Below are 24049 nucleotides of genomic sequence, written 5' to 3'. Positions count from 1 at the left end.
GGATCCTGAACAAAAGACAATTGTAGGAAAATTGTTATAGTAAGGCTGGAACTTGCAGAATTTACATGTAGTATGTGTGCAGTTTTCCAGTAATCCTGCATACATAGTAGTTTTGTTCTTTCAGGTTTGGAAAAATTGTGTTGTCAAAAGTCCTAAGCCTTCATTTCTGAAGTCAATTTAACTGCCTTCCTGCAGGTCATCTGAACACTCATTGCTGCAGTGTTGCTTGTGATTGTGTCACAAACTCTCTCTCACCGATTAGTATCTAGTTCATACAATGTGTTTTCATACATTGGAATTGATTTTTAACAAGCTGAGAGTGAAGAAATTTTATTTTTATTAATGAGACTTTTATTAATGAGACTTTTATTAATGAGATTTTTATTAATGAGACTCATGGTACATGGAGGAACTGCTTAACATGTTTCCAAAAAGTCAGTATACATTTTAAAAAGTAATTATGATGTGACGTTTTTGTAAATACTACATAAATACAGATAGTTTTAAGATACCTTATTGGTATTCTATTCCTGTAGTGAAATGAGATTAAAGTTAATGGAAGCACCTCTTCTTTATACTAAAGTGAATTATAGCAAAAGAAGGACCTGATGAATGTGTTTAGGGGGCTGTCATAGTCGTATTTTTTTATACCAGAAGGGTATAAAAATTAAATAGGCCAGGATTAAGTGAAAAGAAAGAAATAAGTAAACTTCAGTGACCATTGATTAAAATAAATACAGGTGTCTTAGTCGTATTTTTTTATACCAGAAGGGTATAAAAATTAAATAGGCCAGGATTAAGTGAAAAGAAAGAAATAAGTAAACTTCAGTGACCATTGATTAAAATAAATACAGGTGTCTTAGTCATCAGCTATATGCTGCTCACTGGAGGCTCAAGGTCTTAGCACAGTATACATGCATATGGTTTTTATAGAACCATTACAAGTGAGGCCATACTGAATTGACCCTACTAGATATCTCCTGAAGACTTTGAAACATTGAGGCTTTCTGGATGTGTTCTGCCCTTCATGTGAAAAAATTATTTTTTTGAATGTTTAGAGATGAAGAGTTGTCATTGGTGTTGCATTTGCAGAGATAAATGGCATTTCAAGTCTATACTAATTGTGGGGCACATTTAATGTTAATTCTAGAATAGGTCCTTTTTCTAGCTACTCTTAACATTTTCCTATGTTATAAGAGTTACCAATTTTTTGATAAAAGCTCCAAACATGTAAAAATACACCAAAGAGCACTTTTCAAAATCATCTCTGTATTCAGAAAGGGAAAATACAACATCTAGATCATCAAACCAGTATCAGGATGTAAAATGTTCCATTATCCATGCTGAGAAATTTCAGTGGAAGTAAATAGATAAATAATACTTTACAAAAGCAGTTTTTATAAAAGATGTAAAGTTAGATAGTGGGATAAGATTAAGGGGTGCTGAGTGAGCTTTCCACTCAAGCTTTCATGCATTTCCTATTCCTGGGATTTTTTGGACAGTGTTTTGTTTGTTTGAAGCAGTATTTTCTGATGCATCTTTTCTTGTAAAATATACTTCTATTCCTCCACAAAATTCCCTTCATTGTTGTAAGCATTTTCCCATAGTGAATGTTTATTTGTAACAAGCATGATTAGACAAGAGAAGACAAGGAGTACTTTTCACTTCCAACATTAGTCATTACTCAGATGTTAGCAACACTGCATCAGAATATGAATCATTACTATTTTTGTAAATGTGCCTATTGAATAATTCTGGTGCTAGTAAATGTGTGTGTGCATCATACTGGTGAATCTACCCTTTATGCAGGTTGAGATAGAAATTGAAAATAATTCTGCATAATTCTGCTTTATTATTTTTTGTTTCAGTCCATATTTTACTTATTAATTCTTTCAAACAAAATTTCTCATACCATTTTGTATCTAGGCCATGGATTATAACTGCACAGTCATGTAGAAATGCTGCCAAATTAAGTACTGTCCTATTGGCAGTATTTATTTTCTACAGCACTGTCTTGTAAACACATGAAGGAAATATGAGCCAATTACACAGAATTGACATTGAAAGAAAAGGTAAAAATAGGCAAAGACCTTGTTGCTGATTGTCAAATGCAGAATTTCACCTTTTGCTGGAACTGTAACACTTCTGATGCATAGACCATGGGGGCTGAGGAAAGCTGAATGATAGGTTTTAATCAAGGGGAAACAGAATTAGCTTACAGTACCCAACATGGGAAATCCCTTGGCTCCCTGCTGTGAATGCCCACGGATATCTGCTCACAGCCAGGTTCAAGTAAAGGTTATTCTGGCCAATAAGCAATAAAAGAAAGTCAAAGATTGCTTTTGTGAGGTTGGGAAAGCTTTAGGTTGGCTGGAACAGTTATAAGCAGACTAAAAATAAAAAAAGCTTGCTAGATCATTTTTATTTTACCTGCTCCAGATTAGAAATTGGTAATTTTGTTTTAAGAATTTATAGAATAAAGCAGTACCATTTAGAGCAGTGGTTCTCAACCTTTTTCCCATCAGACACACCTGACAGACCACATTTACATGTGACACACTGCTCATTTCAATTCCCTGCAGAAATATTATTTTTATTGTTAAGAATGACACAAGGGAAGGATACGTATTCTTTCTGAACAGAAATTGCATAAATAGTAAACATCCCACACCAAAACAGTACCAATTTCCAGTACTCAAACAGTAAACACCTTATCTAAGAAAAGGCAACACTGAAAATATTACACCAGGCCTTAAGACACCAATACACCTCCTATTAGGAAAACGGAACAAGCCAGGCTACTATAGAGCTCTACACAGAAACTACACGCCAGCAGAAAACCTCACCTGACTCACATGTGCTGACCCTCACCTAACAAAGAATAGAGACCAAATCGCATAACTATAAAAGCATGCAGACAAAAACTGAATTGGAAACCGCAACAAGCCAGAGTCTCTGAATGCAGTGCAACAAAGGAAAAAAAGAAACATCACCCATCCTTATAAAACAAATCAAGAAATATAAAATCAATAGCAGTAAAACTATACTAACAAAAGAACAGCTCTCTCTGAAGAGAGAGCGGTTTTAAGTGGTGTACCGCAAGGATCGGTGTTGGGACCGGTCCTGTTCAATATCTTTGTGAGCGACATTGCGGACGGGATAGAAGGTAAGGTTTGTCTTTTTGCGGATGACACTAAGATCTGCAACAGAGTGGACACGCCGGAAGGAGTGGAGAGAATGAGACGGGATCTAAGGAAACTGGAAGAGTGGTCGAAGATATGGCAGCTGAAATTCAATGCCAAGAAGTGCAAAGTCATGCATATGGGGAGTGGAAATCCGAATGAACTGTATTCGATGGGGGGGGGAAAGGCTGATGTGCACGGAGCAAGAGAGGGACCTTGGGGTGATGGTGTCTAATGATATGAAGTCTGCGAAACAATGCGACAAGGCGATAGCAAAAGCCAGAAGAATGCTGGGCTGCATAGAGAGAGGAATATCAAGTAAGAAAAGGGAAGTGATTATTCCCTTGTACAGGTCCTTGGTGAGGCCTCACCTGGAGTACTGTGTTCAGTTCTGGAGACCGTATCTACAAAAAGACAGACAAGATGGAAGTGGTACAGAGAAGGGCGACCTGGAAGGTGGAGGATCTTCATCGGTTGACGTACGAGGAGAGATTGAAGAATCTAAATATGTACACCCTGGAGGAAAGGAGGAACAGGGGTGATATGATACAGACTTTCAGATACTTGAAAGGTTTTAATGATCCAAGGACAACAAACCTTTTCCGTAGGAAAAAAATCAGCAGAACCAGGGGTCACGATTTGAGGCTCCAGGGAGGAAGATTCAGAACCAATGTCAGGAAGTATTTCTTCACGGAGAGGGTGGTGGATGCCTGGAATGCCCTTCCGGAGGAAGTGGTGAAGACCAGAACTGTGAAGGACTTCAAAGGGGCGTGGGATAAACACTGTGGATCCATAAAGTCAAGAGGCCGCCAATGAAGAGTGGGTGACTCGCCAGAATGATGGCTACTGCCTGGACACAATACCCTTATTCAATAAACATACACATGCTTACTGTGACTCCAACATCGCTCTAAGCTTCAACAGCAAGAGGAAATGTGGAAAAAAGGATTTGCACTCACAAAGAGGGGAGTAGCTGGCTTGTTACGGCGGTTACTACCCCAAACCAAATGTGCCTGATACTTCACTTTCGATGCATATCCAGCATGGCTCTCTGCTTCAGCAGCATGGGAGAAAGACTAATACATCACGCATTTCCAGCATAGCTCTCTGCTTCAACAGCAGGGGAAAAGAAAAACTGATGCTTCACGCATTTCCAGCATAGCTTCAATGGCAGGAGAGAAGAAAAACTGATACTTCACGCATATCCAGCATAGCTCCCTGCTTCAACGGCAGGGGAGAAGAAAAAACAACCAATAAGGGCTGTATAACATAGTCTGGGTACAACAAATAATCATGGGTGTAGCTTGCTTATTGCGGCGGTTACTACCCCTACTGCCCCTAACTAATCAAGCTAGATATTTCACTTGGATGCAGCTCCATCACTGCTCTCTACATTAATGGTGGAGGTGGAAGGGAAATAGAACCAAGAGCTAAGAGAAACAGATAAGTATGAGAGAAAAAATGTGTGAAGCTTGCTGGGCAGACTGGATGGGCCGTTTGGTCTTCTTCTGCCGTCATTTCTATGTTTCTATGTTTCTACAAAACAGCTGATGAATGGAATATCCAATAATTAAAAACTCAGATCAAAAATTTCCAGATAACTAATAAAATATTTCAAAATAGCAGACACAAAGGCTCAAAAATGATTTGCTCTGCAAACCTGAGAATGTTTGATATCCAGGTGCCCTGAGATTGTTTTGAATTAGCAGGAGGCGGGATGGTTTGCTTGCAACTTCTCCTCGCTCTCTCTCTGGCTCTGAAACATACACACACACACACACACACACACACACGCTTTTTCAGTCTCGCTTATATGGGCTCTTAATTACACAATTACACACATGCTGTCTTTTTCTCTCATTTACACACAAGCTCTCAATCACATACTCACATGCTCCTCACCTAAACCAGCTCTCAATCACACACAGACACACATGCTCTCTCTCTTACTTATACACACAGGCTCTTAATCGTACATACACATGATCTCAATCACCTACACATACTCTTTCACACAAACAGGTTTTCAGTCACAAACTTACACATACAGGTTCTCAATCATACTTACATTCATGCTATCTCTCACACACAGGCTCTCAATCACACATAATCTCTCATATACAGGCTCACAATCATTCATACATGCTGTCACTCACACACACACACACACACACACAGGATCTCAAACACATATGCTTGCTAATTCACTCATTCTCCCCCCCCCCCCCCCGAACTAGCAGTAGCAACAGCCTCCTCCACTTCCAACCCTAAAGGCAGCAGCAACCTCCTCCACTTTCAGACCTCGCAGAGAAAGGAGTCCCATCGGCTGTGGGGGTTGTTGATGTTCCTCGTTTTACTCAGGCCATGCTGCTCATTCTTCAGGCTGCGTGTCTCTTCTCTTCTTCAGGCTGATTCTGCCCATACTAGCATGATCTCCTCTTCTTCCCGTGCATGCACCTGCTACTCACCACTTCCTCTTCCGGGCCGCAGGAGGGGGGTGGGGGGCGGGAAGAAGAGAACATGCCGGTGCCGCTGACTCCAGCTGTCCTGCCGCGTTCTGCCCGGGCGGAGGACCTATTTCTTTCGGGTAGGGGGAGCAGCTGGGTCAGCAGGGGACAGGGAAGTGTGGCATCACACCTGCTGATTTAGAGCAATACTCTTTCTGTTTACAAATTTGAAGACATAATTCTGCATTTAATAGTTTTAAAATAGTAAATTTCTTTAAGCTATACTAACTGTATCAGTTCAAGAAGAAATCTGATTCTTTCGGTGTGCTAGCATAATAGAATTATCACTTCAGTTGGTGCTTAAGACATCTGATTTTAATTATAACCACTATTAATATTGTCTTGGCAAAAGATAAAAGAAAGCATGTTAAATTACTTTAAATGTTTGTGGTTTTCTTTTGATAAACCTAAAGAACCATCTGATTCAGGTATACTAGGTACTTATTTTTGCATTCTCTGCGGTATGTATAATCCAGTTCCAAAACCCAAAGATGACTGCAATGTGCCACTGCTGAATAGCGGATGGCTTGATTTCCTTATCCACTTGTTACAGAATACCACATTGTTCCATATGTATGTTCTGTTCCTTGTAACATGTGTTTCTCAGAAGAATCTGAAGTCATAATGGACTGTCTGAAAATAAATTCAAAAAATTGAAGGGGGTCACAGACTGAGTTTGTAGAAGGACTTGAAGCCGATGCAGAAACTCTGGTTGCAACTAGAATATATAATGGACAATGTTTTTGTTGCACTCTATAGCAGCAGAATGAATGGTACTTTCTGGCCCAAACTAACATTATGCTTGAACCCTTTTGTTATATTTTAAGCTAGGAGAGATCGATCTACACTTTAAAGACATTTTTTTTGTCAGAAATGGTAATCAGCCATCTTTAGTCTCTTGTATTTTTGCCAAACACAAGAAGTAATGCCATTATAAAAAAAAAAAAAAAAGTCTTATCCTAATGGAGAGAGTACTTGTATTATAAATCTTTGTTCTTATGTTGGTACCAAGGCAGGTTTCTGTGGATCTGGAATAAATTATTTAACAGATTAAGAAATGCTATACTGGATGAGACCAAAGCGCCACCAATCCTAGCATCCTGACAGTAGCCATTCCAGGTCACGAATCTGGCAGAATCTCAAACAATAGATCTAGGCCTTGCTGATAACTAGGGGTAGACAGTGGCTCCCAAGTCCATATGGCTAATAGTGGTTAATGGATTCTTTTCTCCAGGACCTTGTCTAAACCCAGCCAACAAATCCCACCATTTAATTATGCACGGAGTGAAAACTGCTTTTTCTTATTTTGTCTTAAATGTGCTACTTATTAACTTCATGGCGTTTCCACTAGTCCTAGTAATATTTGAAAGGGTAAACAACCGTTCCCTGTTTACCCTTTCCAAACAACTCATGATTTTATAGACCTTTATCTCCTTTCAGCCGCTTCTTCTCCAGGCTGAAGAGCCCTAACCTGCTTAGCCTTTCCTTATTGGTGAGCCGTACATCACATTTTTCATTTGTCTCCTTTCTCTGTATTGTTTCTAGTTCCGCAATATCCTTTTATTTTAGATGGGGAGACCAGAACGACATAGAATACACCATGGATCGAGAGGCATTTTTATATCATCTGTTTTATTTTCCATTCCTTTTGTAATCCTAACATTCAGGAGGGAAGGGACATTACCACTACGGTGCATTGGACTAAATATTTCAAAGTATTCCAAGATCCTTTTCCTGGGTGGTGACACTTAATATGGAAACAAGTTTGGATTATTTTTCCCTATATGCATCACTTTGCACTTGTCCACATTAAATTTCAGTGCTAAATTTGACCCCAGAGTGATCAGTTGCTGTTTGTTTATGCTACCATTTTTCTCACAGGACAAGCAGCATGGTAGTCCTCACATATGGGTGACATCACAGGATGGTGCCCAATCACGGAACACTTTCGTCAAAGTTTCTAGAACTTTGACTGGCACCTACTGGGCATGCCCAGCATGGCACTAAACCTGCAGCCAGAAGGGGGTCCTTCTTCAGTCTTCTTTTTTCCTCGCAGCAGTAGCCACACAGGTTAAGGAGCTCCACAGAGATTCCTGACAGGAATTTTCCTCACGGAATTACTAAAAAATTTCATACCCCACAGGAGTCCCTCCTTTGAATTTTTGACTCCGCGGTACTCCGGTAAGTTTTTACCCGGTTTCGATCGATTCCCGTCTAGTTTGGCCCTCGCGGCCTACTGGCCGTTGATCGTACAGCGGCTACATTTTTCAAAGGCCATGGCGTCGGGGTTCCGTCGGTGCCCGGACTGTACTCGCACCATGTCCATTACAGACCCGCATAAAGTCTGTGTAATGTGCGAGCATGATGTGCCTTAATGACACCAAAAGGTTGCAAGGTCAGAATGGAGAAAATGGAACTTCTCGTCCGTTCTCAAACTCCAACACCGTCTATTGCATCGACGTCGTCTGAACCAGCACCGTCCACTTTGTGCCAGTATCGGCCACCGGCCGGTGACCGTCTGGCGTCAACGACTTCTCGGCCTTCGACTATCTCTACTCCCCCTCAGGACTGAGGGGATCGTAGAGAGAAACATCGGCATCGACACCGCAAGTCTCGGACCATCGAGGAAGGAAAATCTTCGACCTCTCCCCTCGTCCGAGCCGCCATCGAAGAAACCCCGTCCACAAAAGGCACCGACCCTTTCTGCGACCGGGTCACCGAGGCAACGCTCACCCGGACGGGTATCGGAGCCATGCTTGCTCCAGGTCTCCGTGAAGAACTGGACCAGATGGTTCAGGAGGCCATCGATAAGGCGATGCACAGACTCCAAGTTCCTCCAACACCGAAACCGGTGCCGATGGTGGAACCAACAATTGATCCAATTCTGGCAGCACTGGCACTGCTGCTGTCGAAGATGGAAGCATTTATAGCCGCTTTTCCACTGATGGATCCTGTGTCACCGATGGCTCCGGTGCTCTCCCCGCTTACCCAGTCATCGGGAGGGGATACACCGTTCCACATTCCTCCATCGGGAGTTCTTCCAATGCCTCAACAATCGATGTCAATGTGCCCATCAGCGCCACCGATCCATCCATCAATGCCCTCGATGCCTTCATCGGTGCCTCTAGTTCTTCCCTCAATGCCTTCGGAACCTAGACCGGGACCTTCAGGAATACCATCGTCCCGTCCTTCTCAGGCTCCTAGAGGGGCAGGTCCTGATCCCTATGACACCTGGACCGACGATTCTTCTCAAGACACAGATGATGTGCCATCGCCACCTTCTCCTACTGAAAGCAGGAAGCATTCTCCTCCAGAGGACCTATCCTTCATAAATTTTGTGAAGGAAATGTCTGAATTGGTTCCCTTCCAATTGCAGACTGAACAAGATGGTTCCCTTCCAATTGCAGACTGAACAATGATGGAGCTGTTACAATTCCTGGATGCTCCCAAGGAAATAATCTCCATCCCTATTCACCAGGTTCTTTTGGATCTCCTCAAAATGAACTGGGAACACCCTGGTTCTGTTGCTCCAGTCAACAGAAAATCTGATACCACTTATTTGATCCAGTCAGCCCCAGGATTCCAGAAACCTCAGCTGGATCACCAGTCTGTGGTTGTAGAATCTGCCCAAAAAGGGCAAAAAGATCAAAACCCTACTCTTTCTTTCCCCCAGTTAAGGAACAGAAATTCCTGGATGCCATTGGCTGGCGTGTCTTCCAGGGATCAATGCTTCTCTCGGATCACCTCCTATCAGCTATATATGACCCAGTACAACAGGGTCTTATTCAAGCAAATACAGGACTTTACAGAGTCCCTGCCTCAGCAATTCCAGGAACAACTTCTAACCCTAGTACACAAGAGTTATGAGGCAGGGAAGCATGAAATAAGATCTTCTTATGATATCTTTCACCGCTTCCAGGGTATCTGCAACTGCTATTTCGGCAAGAAGATGGGCCTGGCTTAAGTCTTCGGATTTGTGCCTTGAAGTACAAGACAGATTATCTGATCTGCCCTGCATAGGAGACAATCTGGTTGGGGAACAGATTCAGCAGACTGTGGCGGAACTCAAGGACCATCATGAGACCCTTCACCAGCTCTCTTTGATGTCCTCTGAGTATTCCTCCAAACAGCCTTTCAGGAAGGATACTAAAAGGTCATTCTTCCGTCTAAAGAAGTCCTATCCATCACAGTCTAGGACTTGTTCCATGAGATCTTTCCAAAAGGCCAGTCTCATCAACTTCGTAAACAAAAGCCGCAAGCAGCTCCTCAGCTGGGCCCTACTTCCGGTTTTTGACTCCTGTATAGAGAGCAGCAACCAGTTTTCACTGCCTCAGATACCAGTGGGAGGTTGATTATGCCAGTTCAACAACAGGTGGCACACAATCACCTCAGACCAGTGGGTCCTTACCATAATCTCTCAAGGTTATCGCCTGAACTTTCTCTTCATTTCACTGGACTCCCCATCTCTACTGGCGTGGAGAACATCCTCCTCCTCCAATCCAGAGCAATAGAACCAGTACTTTACTCTCAACAAGGCCTAGGATTCTATTCCCGGTACTTTCTAATCCCCCAAAAATTGGGAGGTGTTGGTCCAATTCTGGACCTACATGCCCTCAACAAGTACCTCCAATGAGAAATGTTCAAGATGGTGACCTTGGGTTCCCTCCTTCCTCTTCTGCAAAGAGGAGACTGGCTCTGCGCTCTCGATCTCCAAGATGCGTACACACACATTGCGATAAATCCATCTCATCGCAGGTTCCTGAGATTTCTAGTAAGCCCCAAGCACTATCAGTACCGAGTGCTACCATTCGGCCTGGCATCCGCACCATGAGTCTTCACTAAGTGCCTCATAGTAGTAGCAGCCTTCCTTAGGACTCAGTGTTCACGTCTACCCCCTATCTAGACGATTGGTTGATCAGGGCTCCCACTCAGCAAGCTCCTCTGTCATCCCTTCGTCTTACTTTACACACTCTGATTTCGCTAGGATTTCTAGTCAACTATGCAAGCTCCTGCTTAGTCCCATCTCAAGCTTTATCATTCATAGGGGCAGACTTGGACACCTTGCAGGCAAAGGCATTTCTGCCTCGACAGCGAGCTCACGCTCATCTCTCTCGCACACCAGCTACAGTCTCAACACCGCACGACTGCACGCCACTTCCTCATCCTACTGGGATACATAGCGTTCTCAGTACAGGTTACTCCAATGGCCCGCTTGGCCATGAGTCATGCAGTGGACTCTAAGGTCACAATGGACTCAGTCCTTCCAACCTCTTATCGACCACTGTCCACATTACCGACTCACTCCGTCAGTCTCTAGCCTGGTGGAAAAATCAGATCAATCTCCTCCAAGGCTTGCTCTTCCAGGCTCCAGACCCTCAAATAATTCTCACCACCGATGCTTCCAACCTCGGCTGGGTAGCCCATGTGGCCGATTTGCAAACACAAGAAACTTGGTCTCCAGAGGAAGCCAAACACCAAATCAATTTCCTGGAGCTTCGAGCAATCAGATATGCTCTCAGGGTATTTCAGGATCGCCTTTCCAATCAGGTCATCCTGATTCAGACAGACAACCAGGTGACCATGTGGTACATCAACAAACAGGGAGGGACGGGCTCCTACCTACTGTGTCAGGAAGCTGCGCAGATATGGGCGGAAGCCCTCTCCCACTCGATGTACCTCAGGGCCACCTATTGTCCGGGAGTGGACAGTGTGTTGGCGGACAACCTAAGTCGCGCTTTCCATCCGCATGAGTGGTCCCTCATCCCCACAGTAGCGGACGCAATATTCCAACATTGGGGTCAGTAACGCACCTACGCTCTGTGCCACTTCCTGACATTTGCAGGGCTGCTACCTGGAGTTCTCTCCAAACCTTTACAGCCCATTATTGCTTAGACAAGGCCGGAAGACAAGATTCCATCTTCGGCCAGTCTGTCTTGCGCAACCTTTTTACAACTTGATGTACCATCACCCCTTCCGCCTGCCCGTTGGGGTTCAGGATGCTCTCTACCAAATTCCACCCCAGTCCTTGTGGCTATTGCACATCTTGGGTACATTTGGTGCATTTCTCGGACATCCTCAGCTCGATATTCACCTATATGTGAGGACTACCGTCCTGTTTGTCCTGTGAGAAAGCAAATGTTGCTTACCTGTAACCTCCACACTCTCCAGTCAGTCCTTTCTCCCAACCTCCATCCCTTCCAAAGAACTGCCTCCAGCAGACCCCTTTCAACTTCTGCCCTCCAGCTGGACCCTGTTTATATCCCCTAGCGCCTCACCTTCCCAACCCATTCTCTCACCTGCTCCAGCCATTTTCATATTTATTTATTTATTTATTTAGGAGTTTTTATATACCGTCATTAAGTTATTTACCATCATAACGGTTTACAATAGTGCATCAATATCCAAGTGAATATGGATCATAATTTACATAGGTGGTGCCAGTACTATTCGGTAACAAACAATATGGACTAATATAATTTACTATAAGGATTATGCATATGAAGAAAATCAATTGGGGGATTGTCTGTTTTATAGCGATGTATCCTATGTTTTGACTACAGTTAAAATTAGTGGTGAGCTAATTTCCAGTAGTAACTGGATTTTGTGAGCTTGTTGCTACATGTCCGCTTATTCTTGTTTACCTGCTTGCATCACTCTCTTTGTTGAAGGCTAGTTTGAAGAGCCAGGTTTTGAGTTGTGTTTTGAAAAATTTATGGTTGCTCTGAAGTCTAAGTTCAAGGGGCATGGAGTTCATAAAATGGGACCGGCCAGAGACAATGCACGTTCCCTGACTTGGGTAAGTCTTGCTGTTTTCACGGATGGAATGGTTAAAAGTTCTCTGCTGATCTTAGATTTCTGAGTGGAACGTGGACTCGAAGTGCTGTGTTCAGCCATTCTGCTTTTTCGTCATGGATGAGTTTGTGTATTGTGCAGAGTGCTTTGAACTGAATTCTTTGTTCAATGGGTAGCCAATGTAGCGTGGCGAGAGTATCTGTGATGTGATCCCTTTTACTTTTCCCAGTGAGAATTCTAGCTGCGGCGTTTTGTAAAATTTGCAGGGGTCTTACAGTAGTATAGGGTAGGCAGAGTAGTAAAGCATTACAGTAGTCAGTGCTTGCAAATATCAGTGATTGGAGCACTGTACGAAAGTTTGGCAGCGATAGTAATGGTTTTAGCTTTCTGAGTACCATGAGTTTTGCATACCCTTCCTTCACCTTTAGTGAAATGTGTTTGAGGTTCAGTTCCTTATCAATTATTACTCCGAGATTGCGCACTTTTTTGGCTAAATCCTCTGTCATCACCTCTTTTTCACTTTTATCCCCCTCTCCTTTCCCAGCCTCACCTTTTCCCCTCAGCTCTTACATCCCCCAGCTACATTTCTATGCGTCCAGTCAATCTGTCATTTCCCCTCTCTCACTTTCCACCTGATCCAACCCTCAAACCCCTCTTGCATTTGATCCTTCCCTTCAAATGGCTTGCTCTACAAATATCCCCCTGGCAAGGGTCAACAGCATTTTCTTTTGGGCCCCTGGGCCAAAGATAGATGACAGCTGATGGAAAGAAAGGACAGGTTGATAACAGGGGCAACATTTTTCTCTTGGGTAGGTTCATTGGTAGATGATGAGAAAGGAGAAGTGGAAGTCTCCCCTGGCCCATGAAAACGTGGCCACAAAAACAAATGTAAGGACAGTACCTGTGAATTCTTGCTTGTTCAAACTCCCCACATTGTTACACTATTAATGCTGCTGGCACCTGAAGAGTGCGGCTGTTTTTGAGGCACTTGTGACCCCAAATTATGGGTTGATGTAATATAGTACGCTTAGCCTAGCACACAACTTGATGCGCAGTTGGACACACTAGAATAACTTCCGATGCTGTAATCGGATTAGTGCGTCCAAAGCACATACGGGCTGATACAGTACAGTGCGCTCCGATGGAACGCACTTAACCCGCCATTGGACACGTGTTTTCGACGGGCTAGCATTACCCCTTATTCAGTAAGGGGCCGAAAATGCACGTCCAGCCCCCTGAACCTAATAGCGCCCGCAACATGCAAATGCATATTGATGGCCCTATTAAGTATTCCTGTGCGATTCAGAAAACAAAATGTGCAGCCAAGCTGCACATTTTGCTTTCAGAAATTAGCGCCTACCCAAAAGTAGGCGTTAATTTCTTCGGGCACCAGGAAAGTGCACAGAAAAGCAGTAAAAACTGCTTTTCTGTGCACCCTCCGACTTAATATCATGGTGATATTAAGTCAGAGGTCCCGAAAGTTTCGAAAAGTAAAAAAAAAAAAAAATTGAAGTCGGCCTGTGGCTGTCGGGTTGAAAACCGGACATTCAATTTTGCCGGTTTCCGATCCCGTGGCTGTCATCGGGCTCGAGAACCGATGCCGGCAAAATTGAGCGTCTGCTGTCAAACCTGCTGCCAGCCGCCGCTCCGGTCCAAAAGGAGGCGCTAGGGGCGCGCTAGTGTCCCTAGCGCCTCCTTTTGTCTGTTTTTACCGCCGGGCCTCATTTGAATAGAGAATCGCGCACACAGGAGTGTGGCCTGTGCGCGCTCCGGGAGAGCGGGTGTTCGCCCGCTCTCCCGCGGACTTTACTGTATCGGCCTGCTAGTTAATAGTGCTTATCACATGTAAGTGCCATGTAGATGAGCCTATTAGCTATTACCTCCGATACAAAAAATCACTGTGTGCCCAACGTGCACTTTTTAACATGAAAACTTTTATGCCTACCCTGGAGCAGGTGGAAAGTCTTGCCATGCATCAATGGCTCAATTTAAGAGCAAAAAATACTGCTTTTCTGTGGTTCCTTCTACTTAGTTTCGTCATGATTCAAAGTAGGAGGAACTGCAGAAAGCAACACCATGCAGAAAAATAAATTCTGGGTGTACAATATACACGCTCCAAGCCATCCTGTGTAGCTGTCGTGGGATAAGACAGACGCTCGTATTGTGTCCATTTTCCTAACCCATATCCAGCCATGCCTCCTGGGTCCCAATGCACCTGGCGCATCCCCTGGCGCGTCCTTTTTAACGCGACAGTTCATTAACACATTGCATCGCGCACCCGGGAGAGGTGGATGGGCACACATTAGGAAAAGGGGCATTCAGTACGAGCGCCCAATTTTAGCATGTTTATATTGCATCGGCCTCTTAGTTTGAGAAGGCTTGAAAAATGCCAAAATGTCTCTGCATCCTCTTATCTATGTATAGGAGTTTGAACTGATTAAGTCTGTTAATTCATACAGTTAGTTTACTTCTAAGCAGCTAGATCTTGTCTGGTTTAAGCCATTAAAAAAAAGTTGTTTTCTTTTTCAAAGTATTAAGTGAAGCATACTTCATTCAGAGTGATACTAAACATGATCAGAAAATTTTTTCTAAGGTTTGTTTTTTTGTTTGTTTTTGTTTAACTGTACAGTGTTTTTAAGAAAAAGCTTGCAGATAATTATTGCTCTTGCTTCCAGAACACCTAGTATATAACTTCTAGCTTGCCGCAGTGATAGTTTCTGCTTTTATATTTACATTTGACTGTATTTTTTTTTTTTTTGTCATTGCAGGTGCTAGTGAATGATTTTTTCTTAGTGGCTTGCCTTGAAGATTTTATTGAGAATGCTCGCCTTTTTATTTTTGAGACCTTCTGCCGCATCCATCAGTGTATCAGCATCAAGTAAGAATGTATATGCTACTGGTTACTTTAAAGAGAACAGCCAAGTTTCATTAATCCATTGGATTTATTTCTTTCATATGAAGTGTAATAGCACTTTAAATACAAATTATGAACCCAGGTAAAACATTCTGAACTGTTCACACAGTAAGATTAGATGCTATAGCTTGTACTATCTTCCCTTCATTGATAGGTGTTATACATAATGGGAGATTAAGTTGCGTATATGAACTTTTCCTATTGCCTCCAATTCAGTTTTGCTTCTATATGCTGGTTAATATCATCTCTAGGGAGACATGAAAGGTGAGACTGTATTAGGTTCCATGTCTGGAGGGGCCTAGTCGCAGTTGGAGGAAGGTGGATTAGACATGTAGGCCCCACCTCTTCCCTACAGTTGCTTTCTTTCAGAGCAGGGCAAGCTGCTGGTGTCATTCTTTGCTTTATAGGTAGGAAAGCACAGTAGCAGCAGGTTGCTTACATGGACCAAGCTTCTAGATTGGAAAATTGTATTCTAGATCTAAGATTTGAGTTTTTCAAAATTAATTCTTTGCAATAGAAAATTTGTTTCCACTCAAACTGGAGTATATACTTTGCAACTATTACTATTATTGAGGCATTTTTATTAAGAACATGCCATACTGGGTCAGACCAAGGGTCCATCAAGCCCAGCATCCTGTTTCCAACAGTGGCCAATCCAGGCCATAAGAACCTGGCAAGTACCCAAAACCTAAGTCTATTTCATGTTACCGTTGCTAGTAATAGCGGTGGTTATTATCTAAGTCAACTTAATTAATAGCAGGTAATGGACTTCTCCTCCATGAACTTATCCAATCCTTTTTTAAACAGCGCTATACTAACTGCACTAACCACATCTTCTGGCAACAAATTCCAGAGTTTAACTGTACGTTGAGTATAAAAGAACTTTCTCCGATTAGTTTTAAATGTGCCCCATGCTAACTTCATGGAGTGCCCCCTAGTCTTTCTATTATCCGAAAGAATAAAAAACCGATTCACATCTACCTGTTCTAGACCTCTCATGATTTTAAACACCTCTATCATTTCCCCCCTCAGCCGTCTCTTCTCCAAGCTGAAAAGTCCTAACATCTTTAGTCTTTCCTCATAGGGGAGCTGTTCCATTCCCCTTATCATTTTGGTAGCCCTTCTCTGTACCTTCTCCATCGCAATTATATCTTTTTTGAGATGTGGCGACCAGAACTGTACACAGTATTCAAGGTGTGGTCTCACCATGGAGCGATACAGAGGCATTATGACATTTTCCGTTTTATTCACTATTCCCTTTCTAATAATTCCCAACATTCTGTTTGCTTTTTTGACTGCCGCAGCACACTGAACAGACTATTTCAATGTGTTATCTACTATGACGCCTAGATCTCTTTCTTGGGAGTAGCACCTAATATGGAACCTAACATTGTGTAACTATAGCATGGGTTATTTTTCCCTATATGCATCACCTTGCACTTGTCTACATTAAATTTCATCTGCCATTTTGATGCCCAATTTTCCAGCCTCACAAGGTTTTCCTGCAATTTATCACAATCTGCTTGTGATTTAACTATTCTAAACAATTTTGTATCATCTGCAAATTTGATTACCTCACTCGTCGTATTTCTTTCCAGATCATTTATAAATATATTGAAAAGTAAGGGTCCCAATACAGATCCCTGAGGCACTCCACTGCCCACTCCCTTCCACTGAGAAAATTGTCCATTTAATACTACTCTGTTTCCTGTCTTTAGCCAGTTTGTAATCCATGAAAGGACATCGCCACCTATCCCAATACTTTTTATTTTTCCTAGAAGCCTCTCACGAGGAACTTTGTCAAACGCTTTCTGAAAATCCAAATACACTACATCTACCATTTCACCTTTATCCACATGTTTATTAACTCCTTCAAAAAAGTGAAGCAGATTTGTGAGGCAAGACTTGCCTTGGGTAAAGCCATGCTGACTTTGTTCCATTAAACCATGTCTTTCTATATGTTCTGTGATTTTGATGTTTAGAACACTTTCCACTATTTTTCCTAATATGAACATCTGTCATAACATTTATGCGCAGTATATAAGGTCACAAAGATATGGAAGAGTCTCCTAAAGGATATTTAAAACTAAAAAATAATTGTATACTGTCTTCTTTAAATATAAGGGTCAGCAAGCAAATTGTAGATCTGTCTCAATATATCACTACAGTCCAATAAAAAGGTGTCATCTACAGCTTTCTCATTGACATTTCTATATATTTAGGTGGTCTAACATTAAAACTGAAATACTGAATTCTAAAAAGAGAAGAGTAAAGTTCTCTGAAATGAGAGAATTGTGGTTATTTTCTAGTGTAAGGAATTTTCTCTGAGTGAATTACTAGTCACAGAAATGGGTGACAAAATAGTTGCTTGCTGCTGCTCAGACTGCTCCCAATGCTTTATTCAAAAATTTTTGAAACACTTCTGGGCATGTTGTTCTCATATCCCCAAACATCAGTATAGATGATTTTTCCTCAACAGAGCAATGTTCCCTGGCTACACTTTAGCCAGTCTGCCATCTTTTTCTCCTGTTTTGATATTTAATCTATAATGTACCTCAAAAAATATTTTTCACATTTTCAAGGTTTCTTATATATTTTTTTGAAAGACTTATCAGGCCCCCTTTATGCCATGGTCCCTGTCATGCCTCCTAGTTAGGTCTTTTCTTCTCAAGTTGACTTTTCTGACATGAAAATTTTCTTTTGACTTTTGCCTCAAGTTCATTTTTTTGAAGTGTCTGTCTAAAATGAAGCCAGCAGTTTCAAGTTTTTCCCTAAATGCAGGCAGATGATGACCATCAAGGATCATCACCAGACTTGCTAGAGTTGTTCTGTTGTTGCTTTTGCAGCCCCACAATAGCACTTTTCAGTCCTAACCAAAAAAGTGAAAACCAAGGAAGAAACTTAATCTCTGGAAGGCCTCTCTGAAACATTGCAAGCCATGTCCAAGAAGACAGTCCCCTTGGGATTCAAGGCCTGTGAGTGTGGTCAGATTATGTCCCTCACCATTGGGTACCAAGTGCCTACTGGTGTTTCAGCCTGGATCACGACCAGCAGAATTGCCTTGACTATGGATGCATGTCTTCACAGGTGCAACGTTACAGGGTTGCAAAGATTGAGAGCCTCCTTCAGGCCAGGGATTTGAATAAGTGTACCTCCCAGAATTCCTCCTCTAAAAGGAGTCAGTCCAGATCTTCCCCCAGCAGTCCATCTTATCTTGGGGGTCAAGTGGGGAGGAAAAGAGTCAGAAGAAACTTCATGCGTGGAGTATGCCGAAGCAGTTGGCACCAAAGACTTCCCTGATACATGGTGCAAAGCAGTTGGCGCCAAAGGGTTTTTCGATGCACCATGCATTAAAGCAAACCACAGACCAATGCACTGACTCCTGACACATGATGCAACAAAGTGGTTGATGCACTGTCCACCAAGTGTCAACATGTTTGACACATGGCTCACCAGGCACACTCTATGCACTCTATCTTGAGGTGCCGTTATCAATATGCATTGAGATATTCAGAGTGGAGCACAGATGCATTTGGCATCCAAGCCAGTGACACACACTTCGACACATGCAGCTCAAGGGTCCTCCAAACACTTGACGCGGTTGACGCATGCAGGGTCTAAGAGAGACAGTGCCTCCCATTATGCATTCAGTCTCTCCTACTGGTAGACACCATCTTTCCTCCTTGGGAAATTCCAAACACTTCTTTCATTACTTCTATGGTGCACAATCAACTAATCAATTAGGCCTTCCAGTCAAGACCACACTGCATGCTGCATTACCTATTCAGTGGTATGCTCCCCAACCTTTGCTGGGGCCTACTAGAGACCTACTATGCCTTCCTCCTCCTGCTCAGAGGATGCCTCTGGTGCAGAAATTATTGGATCAAGGTTTTTGCTTCCCAGGTTCAGATTAGATTTGCTCACTACCACCCATAGTTGCCGCCAGACTGGAAGTGAAGTCAGTTATGGTCTCTGAGGAGGATGCCTTGTTCGTCACGCCAGGCCAACCATCACAGACTTTCGGTCAAGTGACGGGTGTTGTATGCTTTTTATTTTCTCTTTCTCCTGCCAAACCATCCTGTCAACTTTTGCTTTGACATTCATGCAGCCTGCAATGGTGGCGTCTCCTGCTTTTTCAAAGACATCTGGTCATCCCCCTCGCCATTACTCGACATAGCTTCCATTGGACATGGAGAGCACAAATGTTTTGCAAGTTGCAATACCTTTTTTTGCACAAACAATTTAAAGATGTACATATGCTTTAGAAAGAATTATAGAGCCTTCTTCATTTGTAACTGCAATGCTAAAGGAAGGAAGCATATACAGTTTGAGGAAGTGCCTCCAAGCAGGGGTGGAAAATATTTAGAAAACTTGGGCATCAGCCACTTTTTTTTTTTTTTTTTTAAACCAGCAAGGGAATTTGTTTTGCTGGTTTTTGATCATTCTAATTTTTTTTGGTGTATTTTTTTTTGTGCAAGAGGAGGGGGATGTGTTTTTGTCAATCTGCTTTTCTTTCCCCTCCTTCCAGCCTTTGCTCCCCCTTTCTTCTCTCCAAGTTTTCTGTTGCCTCCTCCCACTCAAGATAAATCATAATTTGTTATCCCAATGTAGTACATATATGTACTATTTATATACTGTACTATCCAGTACAATGCTGTTGACCATGAGATACTAATAAGGAGAACACCATATTTTTTAAGTTTTCAACTGTTACAGCAAGGATACATTTGCACATGACTATTTTTACCAGAGCACAAAACGATGTTCAGTAATGTTGAAAAGAGCTTGCTATAAGCTACAAATCACCCCATTACTATAATTAGCATGTTAAATTAAGATTTTATTTTCACAATGTTGTGTTAATGACTGTAATGACTGTTGGATTTCTTGTAAAGATTTTTCACGAGTATTCAAAATCCATCCAAGGACTTGAAAATACTGTGAAGTGTAGGAAGTCCGTAATTGAGATGTGTGGTAGTAGGGTCCAGGCAGAGCTCAGGTGTACTGTTGAGTGGTAGAGAGGGGATTGGACAATTCAGAGAGAGGGTGCAGAGCTGGAGAGTACAGCCAAAGAGAGGGATGAAGCTCTATTTCCATATGTGGTGGTAGAGATTGGATTGGACAATACAGAAAGGGGTGGAGCTGGAGTGTGAGGGGCCAAGCTGCAGAATAAAGGGAGGGAGAGGGGCAGAACACAATTTACATATAAGTAATGCAGTTGTGTGGCAACTTTTTATTTATTATAGTTAGATAGTAAATGATGGCAGATAGAGAACAAAATGGTCCATCCAGTTGACTAGCCTAGTAACTGCCACTTCTTGCAGGTTATCCCTATGCAGGAATGTTACATTTAAAGTTAACATAGTTTTCTCCATTTCCATCCTCTAGAAATTGACCAATGTTTATTCCATGCTCTTTTTGAATTCCATTAACTTCCTTGTCTTCACCTTTTCTGGGAGGACATTCCAAGCATCCTCCACCCTTTCCATGAAGAAATATTTCCTGCGTCATCCTCCTTGGATTTTCATATCATGAACCCTAGTTTACAGCTTCTTTTCCATCTGAAATGGTTTGATTTTTATGCATTAAAACTTCCCAGATATTTGAAAGTCTGTATCATATCTCCCTGTTCCTCCCTTCCTCCAAGTTAGGACATGTTTAGGTCCTCAAGTGTCTCTCATAGGCAGATCCCACACCATTTTGGTTGCTTTTCTCTAGACCCCTTCCGTCCTGCATCTCTCCTTTTTGAAATATGGTCTCCAGAGCTCAACAAAGTAATCCATTTTAGGCCTCACCAAAGACCTGTACAGGACATTATCACCACCTTTTTCCTTCTGGTTATGTTTCTCCATATGCAGCCTAGTATCCTTCTGGCCTTAGCCCTTGCCTTGACACATAGCTTCACTATTTTCAGATAGTCTGCCATGATTACCTCAAGGTCAATCTCTGATCATGTACATCAGTCTTTTTCCCCTCATCATATAAAACTCCTTTGGGTTGCCCCACCCCAAATGCATGACTCTACACATCTTAGCATTGAAACCTTTGACCACTCTTCAAGCTTTCTTAAATTGCTTCCCATTCTCTCCCTCAGGTGTGAAAGAGTAGAGAGAATGTACAATGTATGGAGAAATCAGTGGCAGTATTAAAGGCAAGAGAGCACGAGGCTGTATAGTGAGGTAGTTGGGACTGTTGAGAGATCAGACTCCATCTGAAGGAAATTTGTGCCGATGGGGTGCAGCAAGCCAGCTGACTGGGCCAGAAGAGGACTTTTCGTTCAGTTGAGTCTGGTGGTATCGGCTTCTGCATACTAGTTTCCATGCCTGATCACCACTGTAATTAAGCTAGTGACCTGCAGCAGACACGTTGACGTGCAGTAAAGTGAAACAATTATAATTTTGCCCATTTACTATGTTTGTATGTCTTTGTATAGCATGTATGTTTGCTTGCATAGCACATTAAAATGTCAATGGAAGTAGTATTAGAGATTTTATTGGAGCATCTTATCAAGTATTTCCTCTGGCACAATATTAGATATTTACAGTAGTCACTATAAACCAGTGAGCATGAAACCTCTGTTGGAAACAATTACCTCTGTGTGGCTGGATTTTATTTCCTTGAATGAAGTATTTTATCAGATATAATATTTCACTGAAATTTAAAACTTGTTCCAATGAAAGCAGAGCAATTGTTAACTATGGTGTTATGTTGGGAGATGAAATTTGATTAAATGCAGACGTCAGTGTGGTTAATTTTGGATTTTCTATAATTGAAAACAAAATGAGTCATCCATGCCAAGGAAGATCCACATTATATATAATGTATGAAGCTCAAAGCATGACATAAAGAATAATATGTATTCATTGTTTGAACAGAGGACTTTTGGGAGCCTTGATGTTGCTGAACAGGACCATGCTCAAGTCTAGTTAGCAAAGGGAAAAGCGTAAAATGATGCTAGAACTTCCTCTGTGGAGGGATTTATTTATTTATTTATTTAAATCTTTTATGTACCGACATTCGTATGCACATCATGGCGATTTACATATAACATTGATAACTGGAAAAAAGGAATTACATGGAACTGGTTCAGGGTTAACAAAGGAGTTAGGAACTTAAAAAATTCAAGAGAAGAGAAACCGTAATATTAACTCAAAGAGAACAAGCAATAAAATAACTATATGAGAAACTGGCTAGTGGCCTCCCAGATTTAAGATTATACTGTAGCAGCTTATCGAGATGGATCCATGATGTTTTTATAGAGGGTTTTACAGTGGAAGGATTGTTGGAAGTTGTATGTATACCCTATTCTTTATAATTGTGCTACCCTTTATAGAAGGGTACAGTTGGTAATTCTTATGAGCTATAAATCAATAATCAAGCCTTATCAACTAGCTTGGAACAGTGGAGGAGACAGGAAGGAAGAAATCCTCATGTATCTCCATGCATTTCATTAATAAGTCAGATTTCACTCCATACTTTTTGTCTTGGAGAGAGGAGGGATGTAAAGATGTGGGCCATTTATTAGCTTTAAATGGGGCTTCCTTCCATTTTTTGATCGGCTAAATAGGATGGAATGTTCTAAATTCACACTTGTTAGCACACCTACAAGCAAGGCATTGTTACATGGCTTAGTCCAAAGTAGTAATAGTGCACGACCACAAGGGATAGATAAAGATTCTCTAATGATTATGGCCAATAGAATTAAATGGAGTGCAGATTCGGAAGGGAGAAAAAAAATATTTACCTTTCTATGTTGGCCACAAAATGGTCCATAATGTAAGAAAGGAACTAATACAGCATAATATGGAGATATGTAAGATTGTGTACAAACTTACAGTAAGTGTACAATTGAGAGAAATGCAGTAGAAAATTTGTACATAGGGCTTATATCATTAGAGAGAAAGGAATGAAAATGAAACTATGAAGTGTTTAAAGTTCAAGATTTGTGTAGGTTTGCTTCTGCATTCATTTATGTAGAATGTGTGAAATTGACAAATTCAGTTGAAATTCTGATCATAAATGCTAGTGTGGGGAAAAAATGAATTGGGTTTATAGATAGTAGTTATTGGGGGATGTAACCCAGCTAGTAGGGACAGATATTTTCAAAGCCAAAAAGATATATAGAACTGACCATTTTGATTGCAAGAAAACAATTTTGATATTTTGGACATCTGAAGAGGAACCATCTATTGAATGCTGGAGGCAATTGATGAACCAGATAAAAAGATTTGAAGTTGGCCATGACATATCATCACTGTAATTAAGCTAGTGCCCTGTAGCAACCACTGTTGAGCAGACAAGCATCCTAGAGTTGAAGTTCAATACAGTGGAACAGAGTTGCCTGATGGTTCTTTTGGAGTGCTGAAAACTGGGACAGTACGTAGCGAACGCAGCCTGCCCCTGCTGTTGCCTACACAATATGCATGTACCAGTAAGATTTGTTGAATCCTTCCTATCTGAATACTTTTGTTACACACTGCAGTTGGACCTTTAGAGAGAGGCAGGAAAGAGGAAATATAAACATATAACAATACAAGCTGTTAAGCCCGTAACAACGGGCTACATTAATTTTTTTTTCGATCAGTTTTCACACTGCACCCATCTACACTTCTTTTCCCTCACTCCTCCTTCCCCTCCCTCGCTCATTCACCTCA

At 41.9% G+C, this 24049-nt stretch overlaps 1 protein-coding gene across 2 annotated transcripts in view; it reads left to right on the top strand.

Moving 5' to 3' along the window:
• EIF3E (eukaryotic translation initiation factor 3 subunit E) overlaps window positions 1–24049 on the top strand; it is a 259621-nt gene that overhangs the window by 172145 nt on the left and 63427 nt on the right. For both annotated transcript variants that reach the window (XM_029591900.1, XM_029591899.1), the window contains one exon: window positions 15250–15359. In XM_029591900.1, coding sequence (XP_029447760.1) covers window positions 15250–15359 — 110 coding nt within the window. The remainder of the gene's footprint in view (window positions 1–15249; window positions 15360–24049) is intronic.

Source organism: Rhinatrema bivittatum, chromosome 2, assembly GCF_901001135.1.
Source record: "Rhinatrema bivittatum chromosome 2, aRhiBiv1.1, whole genome shotgun sequence".
Lineage (NCBI taxonomy): Eukaryota > Metazoa > Chordata > Amphibia > Gymnophiona > Rhinatrematidae > Rhinatrema > Rhinatrema bivittatum.
This window is presented reverse-complemented; position numbering and strand designations above follow the sequence as displayed.